At 33.3% G+C, this 20,292-nt stretch overlaps 1 protein-coding gene across 1 annotated transcript; it reads right to left on the reverse strand.

Moving 5' to 3' along the window:
- Positions 1 to 1,876: 1,876 nt before the first annotated feature.
- Positions 1,877 to 17,511, reverse strand: LOC149896437 (uncharacterized). The gene is made up of 3 exons (XM_090117618.1): positions 17,316 to 17,511; positions 2,927 to 3,117; positions 1,877 to 2,728 (listed from the first exon to the last, which is right to left on the reverse strand). The coding sequence occupies exons 1-3, from the start codon at positions 17,407 to 17,409 to the stop codon at positions 2,297 to 2,299; spliced, it is 717 nt and encodes a 238-aa protein (XP_089973744.1). The 5' UTR covers positions 17,410 to 17,511; the 3' UTR covers positions 1,877 to 2,296.
- Between the last annotated feature and the right edge of the window lie 2,781 nt (positions 17,512 to 20,292).

Here is a 20,292-nt window from a genome sequence, read left to right on the forward strand (position 1 = left end):
TATGGGGTTGTGGAATACAAAAGAATTAAATAATTTTTAAAAAATGTCACAATATTATCAAGTTTGGCATTTTGTTTACCACCGTAGTGTTGTAACACATCTAGCGTATATTATCGATTTATGACAAAAAATCTATTTCATATTAACGTTGATTTATTTATTTTGTTTCTTATATCAGATTTATATGTAGTTGTTGTAGCAAATAATTGATGTAAATTTTCTACAGCAGGAAAATAAAAAATACCACGTAGTTGTTTTATTTGACTTATCTGTTTAGTTTGTTGTTTCTCTTTTAGATTATTAATAAATTCATTTTGTTTTAGATTTCCAGAGCTAAATAAGAAATGGGTATAAAACATGAGACGTGTAGATTGGACGCCGTCGAAATTTGCTAGATTGTGTTCACTGCATTTCGAGCCTGCGTGTTATCAAGATGGATACTCTAGAAGAATTGTGCAATCTTACGCTTACGTTTTTTTTTTGTTCCTTTAGATAATAAATACATTTGTGTGTGAGTGAATTTTTATTTGGAAATTTTTTTACACATTTACTATAAATGTGTAACTATGTGAAAATTAAACGGTTGATTGACATTCTCATAGATGAGAAACTACTATTGAAATACATACTTAATATACATGCGTTTTCAAAGAAAAACCCGCATAGTTCCCATTCCTGTGGGATTTACGGGATCAAAAGTAATTTTTCCAAATTTCATTGTAATCGGTTTAGTAGTATTCGCGTGAAAGAGTAACAAACATCCATCCTCACAAACTTTCGCTTTATTAGTAGGATGTAAGGAAAATGTTTTCTTTAAAACTGTCCTTTTATGAACTTGTTAAAATTCATGCTGACTGTGCCTTTCTCCTCACTCCTTTAACTTTATTGATCTTTATTTTAAATTATGTAGTTATATTTCAAGTTTTAAAATTTATTTTAAAATATACTAGCTTTTCGCCCGCGTTTTTAAAGAAAATCCCGCACAGTTCCCGTTCACGTGGGATTTCCGGTATAAAACCTATCCTATGTGTGTATGTACAAAATTTCATTGTAATCGGTTCAGCAGTGAAAGAGAAAGTTATGCATTCTCGCATAATTTCACATTTATTATATTCGTAGGATTAAACAAATAATGTATTCAACTGAAATTTATGATTAATTTTGTTTTTTTTTTATTATTTATTATTTCACGAAACCGTAAATGCAAAATGCATTCACGATTTTATCGATTGAAGCACATCCCATCACTATCACCTTCTATCTATCTAAATACGTACCTATAGTAAAAATGGTGCCATGACTATGTTGAAACGTAGCTTGTAGTCTATAGCTATCTCATTCTTTCTTACGACGTTTTCTTTAGATAGAGAGAAACAAATATATGTAAATTGTATACGCTCGATACAAGTACTCTATAGGTTTATTCCTCTGAGTGATCTATAATGATTGATGCGGTTTTGTTATTATCTGTGCTGTTTAACTTGACAGTTGTCAATAGAGGGTGCAGACCAATATGACACCTAATCACAAGTGAAGTCATTCAAAACTGTGCGAATATTGCTTAACAATATATCTTTGTAGCGTACAAATCATCACTTGAAGTTATTTTTAACTGCCCGCACAATTCAAAATAATAATGTTCCAACACAAGATAAAACTGTTATTTTTACGTTAACAACACATTTATTTAATGCAATGTTCACTAGTAAATAATTGATGTCCACTTCACTATTAAGTTTTCACAACTTTATCAATGTTCTTTGAAAATAACTCACTAAAAATTAATATTAATTGAGACTCAAAGCAAGATTATTGATAGCGCTGACTTTAATTCTCTACACTTCCTTAAGTATACTTTGTAGAAAAATTATTCATTTACATCACAAGCATAGGTAATTCAATCACTAAAAATAATTTGATTCACAGACAATTAACGAAAACGCAGACCAGACGAATGTGATTATTATGGATAAACAATCCATACTAATATTATAATTAATGTGAAAGTAACTCTGTCTGTCCGTCTGTTACTCAATCACGCCTAAACTACAGAACCAATCTTCATGAAATTTGGTATGGAGATATTTTGATACCCGAGAAAGGACATAGGCTACTTTTTATCCCGGGAAAATGACGCAATCCCGGAAATCCCACGGGAACGAGAACTATGCGGGTTTTTCTTTGACTGCGCAGGCGAAGCTAGTTACAAATAAATATGGTAGTTTTAGGCTTCTAAATGCAGGAGTCTGAGAGACTCCTAGTAGGTAGTTGAGTGACTGAAAAGAGAGGTAGGTAGCTAAGGGTTATTGCTTCCGACGTAATTGTCTCCGATGTTATTGTCTCCCTTGTTATTGTTTCCTTTGTTATTGTTTCCGATGTTATTGTTTCCGCTGTTATTGTCTCCGATGTTATTGTTTCCGCTGTTTAGGTTTCCGGTGTTATAGTCTCCGTCGTTATTGTCTCCCTTGTTATTGTTTCCTTTGTTATTGTTTCCGATGTTATTGTTTCCGATGTTATTGTCTCCCTTGTTATAGTCTCCGCTGTTTTTGTTTCCGATGTTATAGTCTCCGGTGTTATCGTCTCCAATGTTATTGTTTCCGTTGTTATTGTTTCCGTTGTTATTGATTCCGTTGTTATTCATTCCGTTGTTATTCAAGTTTACTGACTGTAATCTGTTATTAATTCCTGAATCTTCCACACCAGGATTGCATTGAGTAGCGTCGCATCGCTGAAAATAAAGAAAAATTGTATTAATTAAATGGTCATTATTTATCATATGCAGGGTTTGTTTCTTTATCCCATTTATTTCTAGTAAAAAAAAGAGTAGAAATGCGGTCTAGATTCAGCTACTAATTCTTTCAATACCTACTTGTCAAAAAACAATCGACAGGTGATAAAAATAAGCATAAGCGTGTTAAAAACTTACCTGTGTCTCAAAAGAAAACAACGTATTCACTGGACAGTCAGACGCTTGATCCTGCTTCCGTCCTTGCACACAAGAATAGAACTTGGAGCAGTCATATTCATGAGGTAGGAGGTACTGCTTGCCATCCGTAGGGCATTCTACACTCGGGTGAGCGTAGGCGAGCCCTACGATGCCCAGTAACAAGAACATTACTGAAAAATAATTAATATAGTTAAAAAAGAGCGTTTGTGCCGAGTACATGTGTCAGAAGTGAAACTTCTTTGGGGAGATTCAAAGTCGTCGCCTTACTCCATATAGTGTGTGAAGTCCCATGTCCCCTAGTGGGGTAAGGGGCAGACGCATTATATATCTGTTTCACTGATCGATATTCTTTAGGGACAAGTAGGCCTTCTGTGTCCTAACAGACCGAGATATTTTTTTTTCTACGTCTCCACCGGGAATCGAACCCAGGAGTAGCCAGGACCTCTCGGTGCTACGGTCACGCGTCAACCACTGTACCAAGGAGGCGGTCAGCCGTCGCCTTATTCCATGTCGTGACGGTATTGCCATGACGCGACCTTAAAATTTTACTCTCAACGCACGGTCTAAAGAAGTTTCATCACTTCAATAAATATTTCAGGACATTTTCCACACTTTAGGAACCGAACCCATACTAAACTTTCGGAAATGGAAACCAAATGGCTGATAAACATACAAGTATAATTTTTTTGAAGTGAAAACTTCTTTAGCGGCGTTGAGCACTTTTTCTGTAATGGGTATAAAATCTTAAACTCGCGTCAGGACACGTGACCTGATCGAAAAAGCGTAAGACGGATACCATTTCAAAATATCAAACATAATATCAAGTTTTCACTTCTGCCGGCACTCCCGGAGTGCAACCCGTCTTTTTTTTAATACCATTCTTTCGGTGTTAGATAGCCCATTTATCGAGGACGGCTCTAGGCTGTAAGTATATACTATATTATCATCACGCTAAGACTAACAGGAGCGGAGCCGGGTGAAACCGCGGAGCGCAGCTAGTATGAAATATGGACTACAGAACCAGTGACAGAACTTTATGCGTGAGGAATTAGGATTAAGTAATAAAAAAATCAATGACGCAGAGATTTAATTTGAGATTTAAAAGCTCTCTCTACATTATTCTGTACTAGCTTTCCACCAGCGGCTTCACCCGCTCAGACAAAAAAAACCCGCATTGTTCCCGTTCCCGTGGGATTTCCGGGATAAAACCTATCCTATGTCTATGGTATGTGTATGGATTTAATTTTTTTTTTAATTTTTCTGTAATTTTTATGTATGTTTCATTGATTATTAATTGTGACATTTCAATTTTAAATTTTATTTTTATACCTATTTTTTGATTGTGAGGTTAATCTTATATATTATGTGTATTAGTGATGCGTATTTAAATTTGTATTTTTTATTTAATTTTTCTATGATTTTATGTAATTATGTTTCATTGATTACCTATTAAGTATTTGTGACATGTCAATTTTAAATTTTATTTTTTATATTTTACTAGCGGTCCACCCCGGCTTCGCCCGTTTTACATATTTACGTTTTCTCTACATAAGAACCATCCTCGTACTTCAAGGAATATAATAAAAAAAGAATTATCGAAATCGGTTCAGCCGTTCTCAAGTTATGCGCTTACCAACACATTTTGGGATTCATTTTTATATTATTTTATTATGAATGTGAGGTTAATTTTATATGTGTATTAGTGATTTGTGTGTATTGTTTTTAAAATGGGTCTTTGTTACTCTTAAATAAAGAATTTATTATTATTATAATTTAATAAAATAATAAATAAAATGGATACTCACTATACATAGTCATTTTTTGTCAAAAAACACACTATTTAATACTAAACAAAATTTTCAACTGCGGAAAACAAACAAAAAGCTATTATATATTCTTAACTAAAGATAATACATACAAGATAAGTTCAAATTTTATCAATATATCGATAATACTAAACAGTAAATAACAACCCCATTACTAAATGGAAATTTACAAAATTTGATTAGATTTTTGGTATTATTAATAATGAATTAAATTCTAAAGATAATTATACAGGGTTACTTGTAAAACACCGGCAACCTCACAGGACAAGATAGCTAACATCATAAGTAACAACATTTGTTCTACAACTTTTGATAATTTGTTAGATTTTATTTTCATACAAAAATAAATATTCATTTAATTTTCCGTTTGAATATTTTAAACTCTACGCCTCCCAAAAATTACGTAAACAAAAAGCGAACGAGAGGGGGAAGGGGGCGTCGCGTCGTCCATCCGATAATGAATAGAACATAGACTTACAAATCTTAGGAGAGTACAATAAAAGTTTAAAAAATCATTTAAAAATAATTTATTGCGTTATGCCAAAAGTCGTAGAACAAATGTTGTTACTTATGAAGTTAGCTATCTTGTCCTGCGAGGTTGCTGGTGTTTTACAAGTAACCCTGTATATAGCTGGGTAACTTGAAAAAGGAAGAAAATACAGTAAAAACACGGAAAACAGGAAAAGATAATATAAACTGTGTATTTCGATAATATTATAAAAGGAAACGATTATGAACCAATTACGCATCAATCCATAATGCGAAAGTAACTCTGTCTGTCTGTCTGTTACTCAATCACGCCTAAACTACTGAACCAATTTGCATGAAATTTGGCATGGAGATATTTTGATACCCGAGAAAGGACATAAGGCTACCTTTTATTGCGAAATATGTACCACGGGCGAAGCCGGGGCGGACCTCTAGTCTATAAATATTATCAAATACAAAGAAAATATAACTGCGTAATGTTTGGAAAACATTTCATTTTTGGGTTCGATACCTACTAAACAATTTTCGTCAGTCGTTGTCTAGCTAAGGCATCTTATGCGCGTGTGATGCCAATGCTGCGTTCGCCTACGCCCGAGACTGGTGCTGACTTCAGTCAAAGGATGAAATTCAAAATGTGTTTCGAGGATTGCCCGATAGCTTTTGTCAAACCTAAGATAAATCAGTCCTTCCGCAAAGAGATTGTGTTTCGGGATTTGACTATAACATATAAATTAAACTGCCTACAGTCTACATAATGTCTTAGTTTTATAATTTACTAGTGGTCCGCCCCGGCTTCGCCCGTGGTACCTACATGTTTAAACTATCCTATCTCTCAAGTTGGATCGAATTGCACATGGTGTGCGAATTTAATTATAATCGGTTAAGGTTGATGTTCCGACCGTCCCTCCATACATTTTTGATTACCTCTAAACACTTAACACAGACACTATTTCTTTAAAACTAATCATTTTATCACTTCTCTATAATGAAATGTGTGCGCGTTCGACCTTTTTAATCAATAATTTACAATATTTACTTAGAAAAACAACAGTAAAATACCGGAAAAATTTGACACTTCTACAGTAGTGTGCGTGACTTTTGCCAAGCGAAACACGACATAAAGCACGACATCTAGCGCATAGACTATATACTTATTACAGATCTAGCGCGTCAATGTCTAAACGAAAGGCGATGTTTAGACATTGACGCGCTAGATGTCGTGCATTCGCGTTCGTTATCTTATGCATAATGAGCATAATTCTAATAAATCAAAGTTCTGTGTAAAAATTGAGTAATTTCATTTCCAATCGTTCAAAGAAAATAACAATAAAATAAAATAAAACTAATGACCTTAGAAACTATGTTTTTTTTTATTTATTACTCATTATTGTTCGTCCGTCGTAGGTCTGTAAACTGTATTGTACACTGAAGGTAAATGGTACTGTAGGTACTTTAGTTCGGCGTCGTCGCTCGTCGGCTTGATATAAAATTACATTCTTGATTTCATTGACACGCGCTATGATTTGCGCGCGGAATTTCTTGTGTTGTGAATTTATTTTTGTATGCTATGCATTTTAATTGATTCAAATTGCAATGTTTCTCTAGTATGCATTTGAGACTATATTGTAAATTGTAATAATTGATCGTGGGTATAGTAATTAATTATTCTAATAACGCAATTAGTAATATATGTATTTTCGGTGGGATTCAAAACAAAAAATTGGCCCGTGATTTTTATGAAATTTCACCACATTGCAAATCACATCAATCATAGTTCATACACATGTATGACGAAAGTGATTAGTATTGTGGCTAACATTGACTCATCAGTTCATCACTGAAACCAGTGATAAATCAGTACCTATATCATATTGTGTTTGAATATTTTTAAACAATGATATAAGTATACAATTATTATAAATCGGTAAACTATCAAAGTAATCACAAACTTGCAAACATTGGTAAAATGTCCAGTAGTTTATGAGCCTATTCATTACAATTTACAATCAAACAAACAAACAAAGTTTTCCTCTTTATAATATTAGTGTAGACAAACACTATGAATACGATCACTAATGCAAATTCGGGGATTTTCTAATTATTGCTAAATAATAATTGAATTCGTTTTGAAATACTCTATAATTTTTAGTGTATAAATAGACATTTATAATGTGGTGCTCATTTTTTTTGTACTGCTAACGCTATTGTAGGTACCTATTTTCGTTGTTTTATTTCAAGTGAACACGGCCATACAATTTTGTCACGAGCCGCCTATGATTGTAGGTACTTTTGTTAGGCTCCTTCGTCGTCCGCGTCGGCTCGAAAGTTCTTGATTTCATTGTCACGCGCTATGATTTGCGCGCGGATTTTCTTGTGTTGTGAATTTATTTTTGTATTATTATTATTTTTTATTTATTTTTTTATTTTATTGATTCAAATAAAATATTTCACTAGTATGCATTTGAGACTATATTGTATTATGTATAATTTATCGTAGGTATAGTTATTCTTATAACGCAGTTATATTTTCGGTGGGACAATTTGACCCGTGATTTTTCTGAAATATCACCACGTTGCAAATCACATCAATCATACACACGTATGACGAAAGTATAGTGGCTATAATTGACTCATCAGTTCATCACTGAAACCAGTGATAAATCAGTACATATATCATATTTTATTGTGTTTGAATATTTTTTAAACAACGATATATACAATATTATTATAAATCGGTAAACTACCAAAGTACTTCCGAATTTTCAGACAGACAAACAAGTAGTTTGAACACGCAGTTTTCTTATACTAGTAGCAAAAATCAAAACCATAATATTATGTTTCCCTACTATATTTTACTAAAAGTCGAGTGCGTCGAAATCGTAAATAATAATATGTTTTTCACCTTCCTGGTTATTTTCCCATAGTAAATAGTGTTTTAGGTTTGTTGTTGTAGGTAGGAATAATAATAATTATTCTTACATGTTGGTTATGAAATGTATATTGAAATAATTTACTTTTACAAATCATTAGTGATATAAGTTTTGAGTGAAAATGCTTGGATCAGCATAATATTATATGGTACTTCAAATACATGTTTTGATAAAAAAAACAATAGTGTAATAAAATAAAACTGCGTTTTATTGTAATCAATGTTGACAATTTTAAATTCCAAAATTATTGATCAATAAAATAGTTTACACCAACAAATATAACTTTTATTTTTATAACAATCGTTCATAATATAAACCGTAGCAGGTGGCGTTTTGAAGTTCTGTCTACTCATACAGAAAAATGGAAAACTTGTTTTTTTTGTAAACAATTTATTACTCATGTTGTTTGGCAACTCGAAGCGTGGTCGTCCGTCGTAGGTACTTTTGTTCGGCGTCGCGTCGTCGTCCGCGTCGGCTTGATATAAAACATTCTTGATTTCATTGACACGCGCTATGATTTGCGCGCGGAATTTCTTGTGTTGTGAATTTATTTTTGTATGCTATGCATTTTAATTGAATCAAATTGCAATATTTCTCTAGTATGCATTTGAGACTATATTGTAATAATTGATCGTGGGTAGGTATAGTAATTAATTATTCTAATAACGCAATTATATTTTCGGTGGGATTCAAAACAAAAAATTGGCCCGTGATTTTTATGAAATTTCACCACATTGCAAATTATATATTATACAATTACAATTATTATAAATCGGTAAACTATCAAAGTAATTACAAACTTGCAAAATATGCTTTTCCGAATTTTCAGACAGACACACAATTTTATTAGTTTGTTTTAGCAAAGTAGGTACCTATACCTATACGCTTACGTCGCGCGTCGCGTCGTCGAAAACGGTGCGCCCAGAAACAAACATACCTAATTCAGTTACAATCCTTTTTTTGTTCCGTAATTTATTGTATTTATTCTAATACGATTTTTTTTATTCGTCGGCCAGTTCTACTAGGTATAAAAAGATAAAATTGAAATATAATTATTGTAGCGACAGCCATATTATGTTACTATGTTTTCGTAAATATGTTTTTCACCTTCCTGGTTATTTTCACATAATCTTATTCTTATATATATAAATGAATCGCAAAATGTGTTGGTAAGCGCATAACTCGAGAACGGCTGAACCGATTTCGATAATTCTTTTTTTATTATATTCCTTGAAGTACGAGGATGGTTCTTATGTAGAGAAAACGTAAACATGTACCACGGGCGAAGCCGGGGCGGACCGCTAGTCTTATATATAAAAATGAATCGCAAAATGTGTTGGTAAGCGCATAACTCGAGAACGGCTGAACCGATTTCGATAATTCTTTTTTTATTATATCCACAGATGTCCGTGATTATATCCCTTGAAGTACGAGGATGGTTCTTATAGCTAGAGAGCTAGTTAGTTTAGTTTTAGTGCAGTGGCAGTGTAAATGTTGTTGTTGAGGTTATGTAAATTTAACACTTTAGTTAACTACCAAGATATAAAGAAATGAGGATAGGACACAATAACTATTGGTTGAGGTATTTATAAACTCATAATATACTTTTAAAAAAATCACGTTTTAATAAATTTCTAGAATTAAATTAGAACAGCTGATTCAAAATAGCCTAAAAAATCTTAATAATAATAATTACGCTTCACAGCAAGAAGAAATGTACCATATGTACCCGCACAAAGTCGATATTGTGTTGCCTACCATTCGACTCAATGGCTAGGGTTGTAACTACCTTTAATAATTATTACCAAACTAATAAACCGAGTGATGCGAAATAACCATAATTCTTTTAGAGTTTGATAAAATGATCAGGCAGGTATTTTCTTTAATCCTCTGAATTCTCGGTTACTAAATTGTATAGTTGAAATTATTCTTAATCGCGTAAATTTAATAAATAATCATATGGAAAACACTTTTCATTTGTTTTTTTACTTTCACGCCCAACTACTATACAATAATTACGTTGTTTCGGTATTTTGACGAGAAAACGCAGGAAACATCCGTTGTATCATTTTAGATAGATTGTATATTTTGTATCTGTAGAATTGAAATCAAAGCTATGTATATGTTGTCTCCATTCTTTTCTTATCGGATTGTTGATCCCAATGCGAATGCGTCACTTAAATTTTATAAAAGACAATTAAGAACATCAAAAATAAAGTGATACGTAAATATTTCACAGTGCAATATATTATGTAATTAATAATAATTATATATTTATGAAAAAATAATTACATCAGATTTAATAATAGCAATTGTTTTGAATGTACATAATATGAATAAATGATTACATCATAATAGTAATAATCACAATTGTTTTATTTCCCATTTGTTGCAACCCTAGCATATTTTCATGTAGCAGCAGAAGTACCTACACTGGCGGCGCGGCGGCATCGTGCGACATCAAAGGCATTGCCTTACTAGGTAAGTTTATAATGACTCATTTCTTTTATTATATAATTTACGTTTTACTTTTACAGAATCCGATTCAATGGATTATGAAGACGAGTCACACAACGCCATACGATAGTGATGATGAATGAACATTTCAATAAATGCATGCGTGTTTTTTTATGTTGTTTTGTAATTGTTAATTGTTTCTTAAATAAAGAAATAAACTAAATATTTAAATGATGATTTGTTATTTGCAACACAACTTTATATTTGAGATTCTTTACAATTTTATTAATTTAAATGTATATTTAGTTTTGTATCATCAAATTTATAAATTTTATTCCATAGTTTTCAAAATTAAATGTAAATGACCATAAAAACATTAATAAAGTAAATCATTGATGTAAGGTCAGGGAACGTAATACATATATATGTACATCTGACCATGTAGAAGCTAAGTCTTGTTGACTGCTGAAGTCTGTAAAGTTTTGTTGTCTGCTGAAGTCTGTACGCAATGAAAATGTCTGCCGTTTCGAAAATAAGTTTTTAAGACCCTAATAAATAAAATATATGAATGGCAGATCTGGTCAAATACTTTCAAAATTGTATTTTTTTCAGCACTTTCATAAGTGTCTGCCAGAATGTTATCCGCGTGATAATGGTCTGCCATTGTTATTTTCCGATAGTAATAATAATCTATTTTCAAATATCAAAATGGCAGACGTGGTCAAATGGTTTCAAAGTTCGCCAAAAATTTCCACCTGTCTTACCTAAGCGCGCGCCCCGTCCACCACTCTGGGCTTAGTGGGAGTAATTGTATTCTATGGCTTAGTGACTCCTCATCTCATGTATAGTAGGTATAGGGGAATCAACACACAAAAATCCAGGTCTGGTCAAATACATACAGGTAGCTTTGCGCTAGCTCTCTAGCTATTACTTCTTATGGAGAGAAAACGTAAACATGTACCACGGGCGAAGCCGGGGCGGACCGCTAGTAAATAATAAAATAATAAATAGTGTATTAGATTTGTTATTGTATCTTGTATACCTACGAATAATTATTCTTACGTCTTGTTGGGAAATGTTCAAATACCTACCTATTGAAATAATTTACTGTTACAAATCATTAGTATTATTAGTTTTGAGTGAATAGGCATGGATCAGAAATTCAGAATATAATATGCTACTAACTACTCAAATACGTACATGTTTACACAACAAACACCACTGACCTCTATAACTATAAGTTATAGAGGTCAGTGACCGTCAGTGACAAACACTATGGATACCTACGCTCGCGAATGCAAATTCGGTGATTTACTAATTATTGATACCTAGTCATTGAATTCGTTTTGAAATAGCCTGTACTTTGTAATTTTTAGTGTTATAGACATTTATAAAACTTGGTGCTCATTTTTTTGTAATAAATCATCCCGAACGCTATTGTATTTTCGTTGTTTTATTTCAAGTGAACACCTATACAATTTTGTCACGAGCCGCCTCTGGCCTCTGGGTGAAATAAACAAGTCAAATGATTTTTGTTCTAATTGTATTTTGGTAGTAGTTTGTTTAGAATTTACATTACCATTGTTTAATTTTTATTTTGTATTTGCAGTAAAATAAAAAGATGAAAAACTTCATTAGGTATATTGTACGACACCTCACTCTGAATCGCGCTAGCGAAATTTTTTCGTTACAGAGCACATATACAACTTTCGGACAATCTTCATTGAGGCCGGCCGGCAAATCGAGTATGTCGAGAAACTTCACTTATTCGATGGAGGTATTCTACCTTCCTTCCTCCACAGTTGTGGGACCCCGACGTGCATTGAACACGCAGCTTTCTGATACTAGTAGCTAAAATCAAAACCACAGATATGTCTGTGATCAAAACCATAATAATATTTTTACCTATTATTTTACTAAAAGTCGAGTGCATCGAAATCGTAAATATGTTTTTCACCTTCCTGGTTTTTTTTCCATAGTAAATAGTGTTTTTGATTTGTTGTTGTATGAATAATTATTCTTACTTGTTGGTTATGAAATGTATTTTGAAATAATTTACTTTTACAAATCATTAGTGATATTAGTTTTGAGTGAAAATGCTTGGATCAGCATAATATCATATTTGCTACTTCAAATACATGTTTTGATAAAAAAAAAACAATAGTGTAATGTAGGTAATAAAATAAAACTGCGTTTTATTGTAGGTAATCAATTTTGACATTATTTATTTCCCAAAATTACAATAAAATAGTTTACGCCAACAAATATAACTTTTATTTTTATAACAATCCTACTTCCTACTAATGCGAAAGTTCATACATGTTTCAAAAGAAAAACTTTTACTTTTACTATTATTTCAATTTATCCGGTTTAATTAAGACTTAATATTGATACATATGATCATTATAAATACAAATAGGAATTAACAATATAACGAATACGTGGCACAACTAAAATTTTACCGATACCACCCGTGGTCATTCTCCTTTGTGGGTCATTTGTAACAGGATGGCGGTTCTACAGCGAAAAAAGAAAAATGATGGTCAGAACGCTGATACCGGATACCTTAAGATACTGTAATATAAAATATTACTAGATTAGATAAAATATTATAGGTAGTATCTTCACCGTGTGTGACGCGCTTTACATTCACGCCATCTAGAGTTAAATCTTTATCATTTTTGTATACGTCTGTGTGTGTAAACGACCCTGTATGCAATGACAGATGTTAAAACGCATAATTTTACCGAATTGGGTGGATTTTAAGGCAATGATATAACATATTTCAATAAAATATAATATTCAGTAACCGCCATGACTATTCCTAGGTTTGATGACTATTCCAATTACGCAAAAACTCAAATAAACTAGAAATGTAGAATTCAGCGCCATCTAGCGGGATATTGGCTGGGAACAGATCGTTGCAATCACCTTAAGTGGTTTAGGAGTCCATTGAGGACAAACATTGTGACACGAGATTGTAATATGTACAGGGTGTAATCGTTAAGTGTGCACAGGCGATTTTTCCGTAAGTATTACAGATACAGTAGCACCTCTATAAGTCGAATATCAAGGGAGACGCCAAAAAATTCGAGTTATAGAGTTTTCAACTTATGGAGGATTTCGACTTACTCGGATTTTGATTCGACATATAGAGTTTGAGGTTTATTCTTATAAATTTTGAGTTAGAGAGGTAAAATAAATTAAAATTCAACTTGCAGAGGTCACAAACATGTTTTTATTTATTATAAATCAATATTATTTCAAATCATTTTAAAATAAAAAATATGGCTATAAAAAGTCAGTATTTTTTTTGCTTCAGATAATTTGGTTGTTCTCTAGCATTTTATAATCTATAAAGAGCAGAAAATTCTTCTTTTTCAAAGATACTGGTTTGCTTTATAAAATTTCGTAAGGTATTCAATGCGGTTCTTGCCTCTTTGATGGAAACCCATGGAGCGCATGTACTATATTCACGTCTTCTATGTCATCTTAATCATTAGTATCGGTTTTCTGAGCTACTGAATCGATAATTTCGTCATCAGATACTTAACGCAAACACGTGTTTCGTGAGTCATAAATTAATTATCGTATACATACTCCTAAAATGTTTTCTAAGAAACAATAGTGTACTTGTACTGTCGGCAAATTCTTAATTAAAGTCGGTAACTTATTTTTGTTCGAACAATAGAGGTAATAAATTCCAAATCATCAAGTTATAAAGGTTGTAAAATAAAACGTTGCTATGTTCGAGATACAGAGGTCAAATTTGATTTTTCGAGGTATAGAGTGAAAATATGTACCAAAATGGCTTGGAGGGACTCGGTGATTATTTCGACTAACAGAGGGACAAAATTTCAAGTAATAGAGGTTTTCGGGTTTGAAGGGAAGGGAACAAGACATTTTTTCGAGATTTGGAGGTTTTTGACTTATCGAGGTTCGACTTAACGAGGTGCTACTGTAACATAAAACTTTAAACTGATATCGAAAGTACTTAACCTAATGAGTAAAATGGCGGTAATAAATTTTTAAAAATAAATCGAGAAATATCAAAAAAATTATCTTTAAACCCTCCCATACATTAAGTATGAAATATGAATATCCCATATATACATTTAATATGATAGATTTTAGCTTTCTTTTTCTTTTTTGGTTTTCTGCTTTAATTACTTCGCAAATTTGAAGTGACATTTTCCACGTTTTTCCGGACATTTTCACGCATTTTCCGGATATTTTGAGGGAATTTTCCGGACATTTTCCGGACATTCCCAGGCATTTTCCGGGGATTTTCCAGGCATTTCCACGCATTTTCCGGACATTTTCACACATTTTCCGGGTATTTTCCAGATATGTTCCAGGCATTTTCCGGACATTTCCCTGACATAGCCTGTAAATGTCTGGAAAATACCCGGAAAATGTGTGAAAATGTCCGGAAAATGCGTGGAAATGCCTGGAAAATCCCCGGAAAATGCCTGGGAAATTCCCGGAAAATGCCTGGGAAATGTCTGGAAAATATCCGGAAAATGCGTGGAAATTTCCGGAAAAACTGTGGAAAATGCCTGGAAAATCCCTGGAAAATGCCTGGAACATATCCGGAAAATGCGTGAAATGTCCGGAAAATATCCGGAAAATTCGTGAAAATGTCCGGAAAATGCGTGAAAATGTCCGGGAAATATCCGGAAAATGCCTGGAAAATGCCTGAGAAATGTCCGGAAAATGTCTGGGAAATGCGTGGAAAATCTCCGGAAAATGCCAGGGAAATGTCCGGAAAATATCTGAGAAACATCCGGAAAATGCGTGGAAATTTCCGGAAAAACTGTGGAAAATGCCAGGAAAATCCCTGGAAAATATCCGGAAAATGCGTGGAAATTTCCGGAAAAACTGTGGAAAATGTCTGGAAAATCCCTGGAAAATGCCCGGAAAATATCCGGAAAATGCCTGAGAAATGTCCGGAAAATGTCTGGGAAATGCGTGGAAAATCTCCGGAAAATGCCTGAGAAATGTCCGGAAAATGTCTGGGAAATGCGTGGAAAATCTCCGGAAAATGCCAGGGAAATGTCCGGAAAATGTCTGGGAAACATCCGGAAAATGCGTGGAGGTTTCCGGAAAACCTGTGGAAAATGCCAGGAAAATCCCTGGAAAATATCCGGAAAATGCGTGAAATGTCCGGAAAATATCCGGAAAATGCGTGAAATGTCAGGAAAATATCCGGAAAATGCGTGAAAATGTCCGAAAAATATCCGGAAAATGCCTGGAAAATGCCTGAGGAATGTCCGGAAAATGTCTGGGAAATGCGTGGAAAATTAAACAGAAATAAATTATTGTTATTATCCTTTTTTTATATATATGCGTTAGTAATTGTATTAAAAAAAAAACATTACAAATAAGTTCAAATTATTGCTAAAAGATTTCCTCAACCACGTGTATTTTTTGGGATATGCAGTGCGGCAACAGTGAATGGCGTCGTATTTTCGTAAACAACATTTTTAAAGTAAAAAAGTACACTTTTTTGCGACGGATGACATCACGCAGCTGTTATTGTGACAAGGTTCCATCGCAATAAATCAACTTGCGGGGCTTATAAAGCACTAGGTTTCCGCCCGCGGCTTCGCCCGCGCTGTCAAAGAAAAACCCGCATAGTTCCCGTTCCCGTGGGATTTCCGGGAATGCGTCATTTTCACGGGATAAAGAGTAGCCTATGTCCTTTCTCGGGTATCAAAATATCTCCATACCAAATTTCATGAAAATTGGTTCAGTAGTTTAGGCGTGATTGAGTAACAGACAGACAGACAGAGTTACTTTCGCTTTTATAATATTAGTATGGATTTAATATCCTTATAGTTATAAATATATCAGAATAAAACACGACAAACACGGATTATATTATTGGTTATTACCAAGTTTGTTATTTATATGTAAACTAGCGACCCGCCCCGGCTTCGTACGGGTGCAATGGCGGCCGGCCGGTACCGCCGTAAACGCTACGTCCCGCAATTTTTAAATCTGTAATATCTTCGAAAATATTCACTTAAATCATACGGTGTAAAGGGCCATATAGATCTATATTAAATGAACAATGTATTCAAGGTATTTAATTGGTTAAGGATTAATGCTGTATTGGTTAAAATCGCTTCGAAAATTAGCCATTATTTGTCGTAAAAAGTAAATGACAAAAAAAAGTTATTGTGGGTTATCCATAAGAGATAGACATATTATACCATCACGGTTTTTTCTGTAGACCTTTTCAATGTGTACAATACTTAGTACATTATTTTGATAAAACTCGTAGGGTTCCAGCCTGCGTTTGCAATGTAAGCGGAAAAAAAATGTAATTATTTACGACATCACATTAGAAACCTCAAATTTAACAGTACTTCTCCACTATTTTATTTAATGGATGTTATTATACATATAAACCTTCCTCTTGAATCACTCCATCTATTTAAAAAAAACCGCATCAAAATCCGTTGTGTAGTTTCAAAGATTATAAGCGTACAAAGGGACATAGGGACAGAGAAAGCGACTTTGTTTTATACTATGTAGTGATAGTGATGAATGATGATGATAACGAAATAGTTTCTTTCGTTTTCCCGCCTTTTTATACTATGGAGTTTACATTGATATTGAAGGTTCTATAAAATATTACATATTATGTTGTTTACTTACCTTCAAAACTAGACGCTTTCCTCTTCATGCCGCCTCTATTCTTTAAATTCATTTTTTTAAATGTAGAAGGCACTTCGACTTCTACGTCTGACATTTTAGTATGTAATGGTCAGGATTTATTATTACTACCACTTAAACAGACTTGAATGTATTGGGACTTAAGTTAAATATAAATAAAACACACAATCGCTGTCGCTGAGCGCAGACGTGTTATGCGCCTTATTCACGGTCCATCTTGCTGTACGTCCCGCCAAGGTCATACACGATACACGACGCAAAACAAAAGTGAATAGTATTGACGTACGTCATTACATTAGTATTGTACGTACATACGTATTATTCCGTCAGTCCTCGGATCACAGACACAATAGAAAATCTATTGTGTCTCGGCCCGATCGGGCCGCTCGGTGGTCAATGGGTTATTATTAAGTACTAGCGGTCCGCCCCGGCTTCACCCGTGGTACATATTTACGTTTTCTCTACATACATGAATGTGAAGTGGCGGGAAGAGAGAAACCGAGCTTCATTAAAAATTAATCAAAAATGAGCTCTTGATATATATATAAATTTAGATTTGGATTGTTTGGATTCATATAATTCATTTAAAAATAATGAAAAATTGTTAGTTACTGCAAAAAGTACGAAAAAATACATTTTTAAAAATATTAAATAAATGATACTCTTTTTTGTAAGTCCGTACTCTTTATTTACCTCCTTTGAAATCAGATATACTCTATTTCTTCTAATAAAAGTTGGCAGCCCTAGCCATGCTTGATGCGCGCACGATTGTCAGTAGGATATCGTCAGTATCCTGGATACATCCAGCACCGCGGCCTTGAGCTGACGTACAGCGGGGATGGACCGTGAATAAGAACGCTTTATTTGTTTTAATTATTGTTGCTAATTTCATGCGAAATTAACAAAAAAGTAAACTGATAAACAGTGCAATCACTACATAGTATGAAAAAAGTCGCTTTCTCTGTCCCTATGTCCCTATGTAGGTACGCTTAAATCTTTGAAGCTACGCAACGGATTTTGATGCGGTTTTTTTTAATAGATAGAGTGATTCAAGAGGAAGGTTTGTATGTATAATAACATCCATCAAATAGTGGAGAAGTACTGTTATTTTTGAGGTTTCTAACGTGATATCGTAAAAAATTACATTATACAGAAAAGTCCGCGGTGGTATGTCTATCTCTTTTTGGATAACCCACAATACCTTACTTTTTTTGTCATTTACTTTTTACGACAAATAATGGTTAATTTTCGAAGCGATTTTAACCAATACAGCATTAATCCTTAACCAATTAAATACCTTGTTCATTTAATATTGATTTATATGGCCCTTTACACCGTAAAGTGTCTGTGCCAAATTTTATCAAAATCGGTTGAGAGGTAACAGACAGACAGACAGACAGAGTTACTTTCGCATTTATGTACTATAATATTATTAGTAGGGATTATTGCACGCCTCATAAGCGAAGCGTTGAGGTGGGTACTATAACTGTCACTTCGCGCAAAACATCTGATTTTTCAAACTTAAAATGTCTTTATGTATCATACATTGCACTTGTAAGATAATAACATACACACACATATTAAGAAAAAACACTATTTTTAACATTCATGATATTTTTGATGTCATTTTTGTTATTTAAACTAGTTAAAAAACAGTTTAAAAAAGTTCTGTCTTGGACGTCCGTGTGTCTGTATGTGCGGAGGATTTTCTTGTTAACACGATAGCGACCGAAATACTTTACTAATTGAGTCTTTTTGCACGCCTCATAAGCGAAGCGTTGAGGTGGGTACTACTGTCGCTTCGCGCAAAACATCTGATTTTTCAAACTTAAAATGTCTTTATGTATCATACATTGCACTTGTAAGATAATACATACACACACATATTAAGAAAAAACACTATTTTTAACGTTCATGATATTTTTGATGTCATTTTTGTTATTTAAACTAGTTAAAAAACAGTTTAAAAAAGTTCTGTCTTGGACGTCCGTGTGTCTGTATGTGCGGATCCTTTTTCTTGTTAACACGATAGCGACCGAAATACTGTTACTTTTATTAGTAGGTACGATCCTTATATTAAGTATTTTAGTGTATTCAACCAACTTAAAAAAGTGTGACTATTTTACAACAATTTGAATATGAATTGTATTATTGTATACAATATCGAAGCTTTTTAAGAAATGTATAAAATACTTTTTTAAGAATTATTATCATACATAATATTATGTTACCGGCAATATATTAAAACCGGCATTGTATGCAATTCTTAGTAAATGTATGTTATTCCGAGAAACAGTCGGAATGAAATAAATTAAATTCGTCACATTACCTACTTATATCTTTAAATCTGAACTTTTCCTAAGTAGCAAACACATTTGCAAATGTGGGTGGTTTTTGGGGTAGCTATTAACCAATATGAGGTCAAAACTAAAATCCAAGATGGCGCCGTCGAAAATTTGAAATCTTTTCGTCATGGGTGTCATTTTCATGGTTTTTGGGGTAGCTATTAACGAATATGAGGTCAAAACTATAATCCAAGATGGCGCTGATGAAAATTTGACTTTTTTTCGTGATGGGTGTCATTTTCATGGTTATTGGGGTAGCTATTAACCAATATGAGGTCAAAACTAAAATCCAAGATGGCGCCGACGAAAATTTTACATATTTTCGTCATGGGTGTCATTTTCATGGTTATTTTGTTCTCTTACGCTTGAGTATGCTCAGGAATAGAACCCTTTCATTTTTCAGGGTCTGATTCGATGTGGTTTAATTGTTATTAAATAAACAAAAATAATAATTAATAAATAATAAATAATTATTAAAAAAAAATTATGAGGCGTGCACTTTTGGATTTTCCAAACTATTTTTTCTCTTACGCTTGAGTATGCTCAGGAATAGAACCCTTTCATTTTTCAGGGTCTGATTCGATGTGGTTTAATTGTTATTAAATAAACAAAAA

The sequence above is a fragment of the Colias eurytheme genome, chromosome 28, assembly GCF_061535395.1.
Source record: "Colias eurytheme isolate Ceu_HAF_F1 chromosome 28, ilColEury1 Martin Lab GWU primary, whole genome shotgun sequence".
In the NCBI taxonomy this organism is placed as follows: domain Eukaryota; kingdom Metazoa; phylum Arthropoda; class Insecta; order Lepidoptera; family Pieridae; genus Colias; species Colias eurytheme.

Excerpts from the sequence above, each read along its gene's own strand:
- LOC149896437 (XM_090117618.1), bottom strand. The coding sequence starts at position 17,409 with ATGTCAGACGTAGAAGTCGAAGTGCCTTCTACATTTAAAAAAATGAAT. Across the intron at positions 3,118-17,315 it reads GAAAGCGTCTAGTTTTGAAG|TAATGTTCTTGTTACTGGGC; the intron begins GTAAGTAAACAA and ends ATTATTTTTCAG. Across the intron at positions 2,729-2,926 it reads TGTTTTCTTTTGAGACACAG|CGATGCGACGCTACTCAATG; the intron begins GTAAGTTTTTAA and ends CTTTATTTTCAG.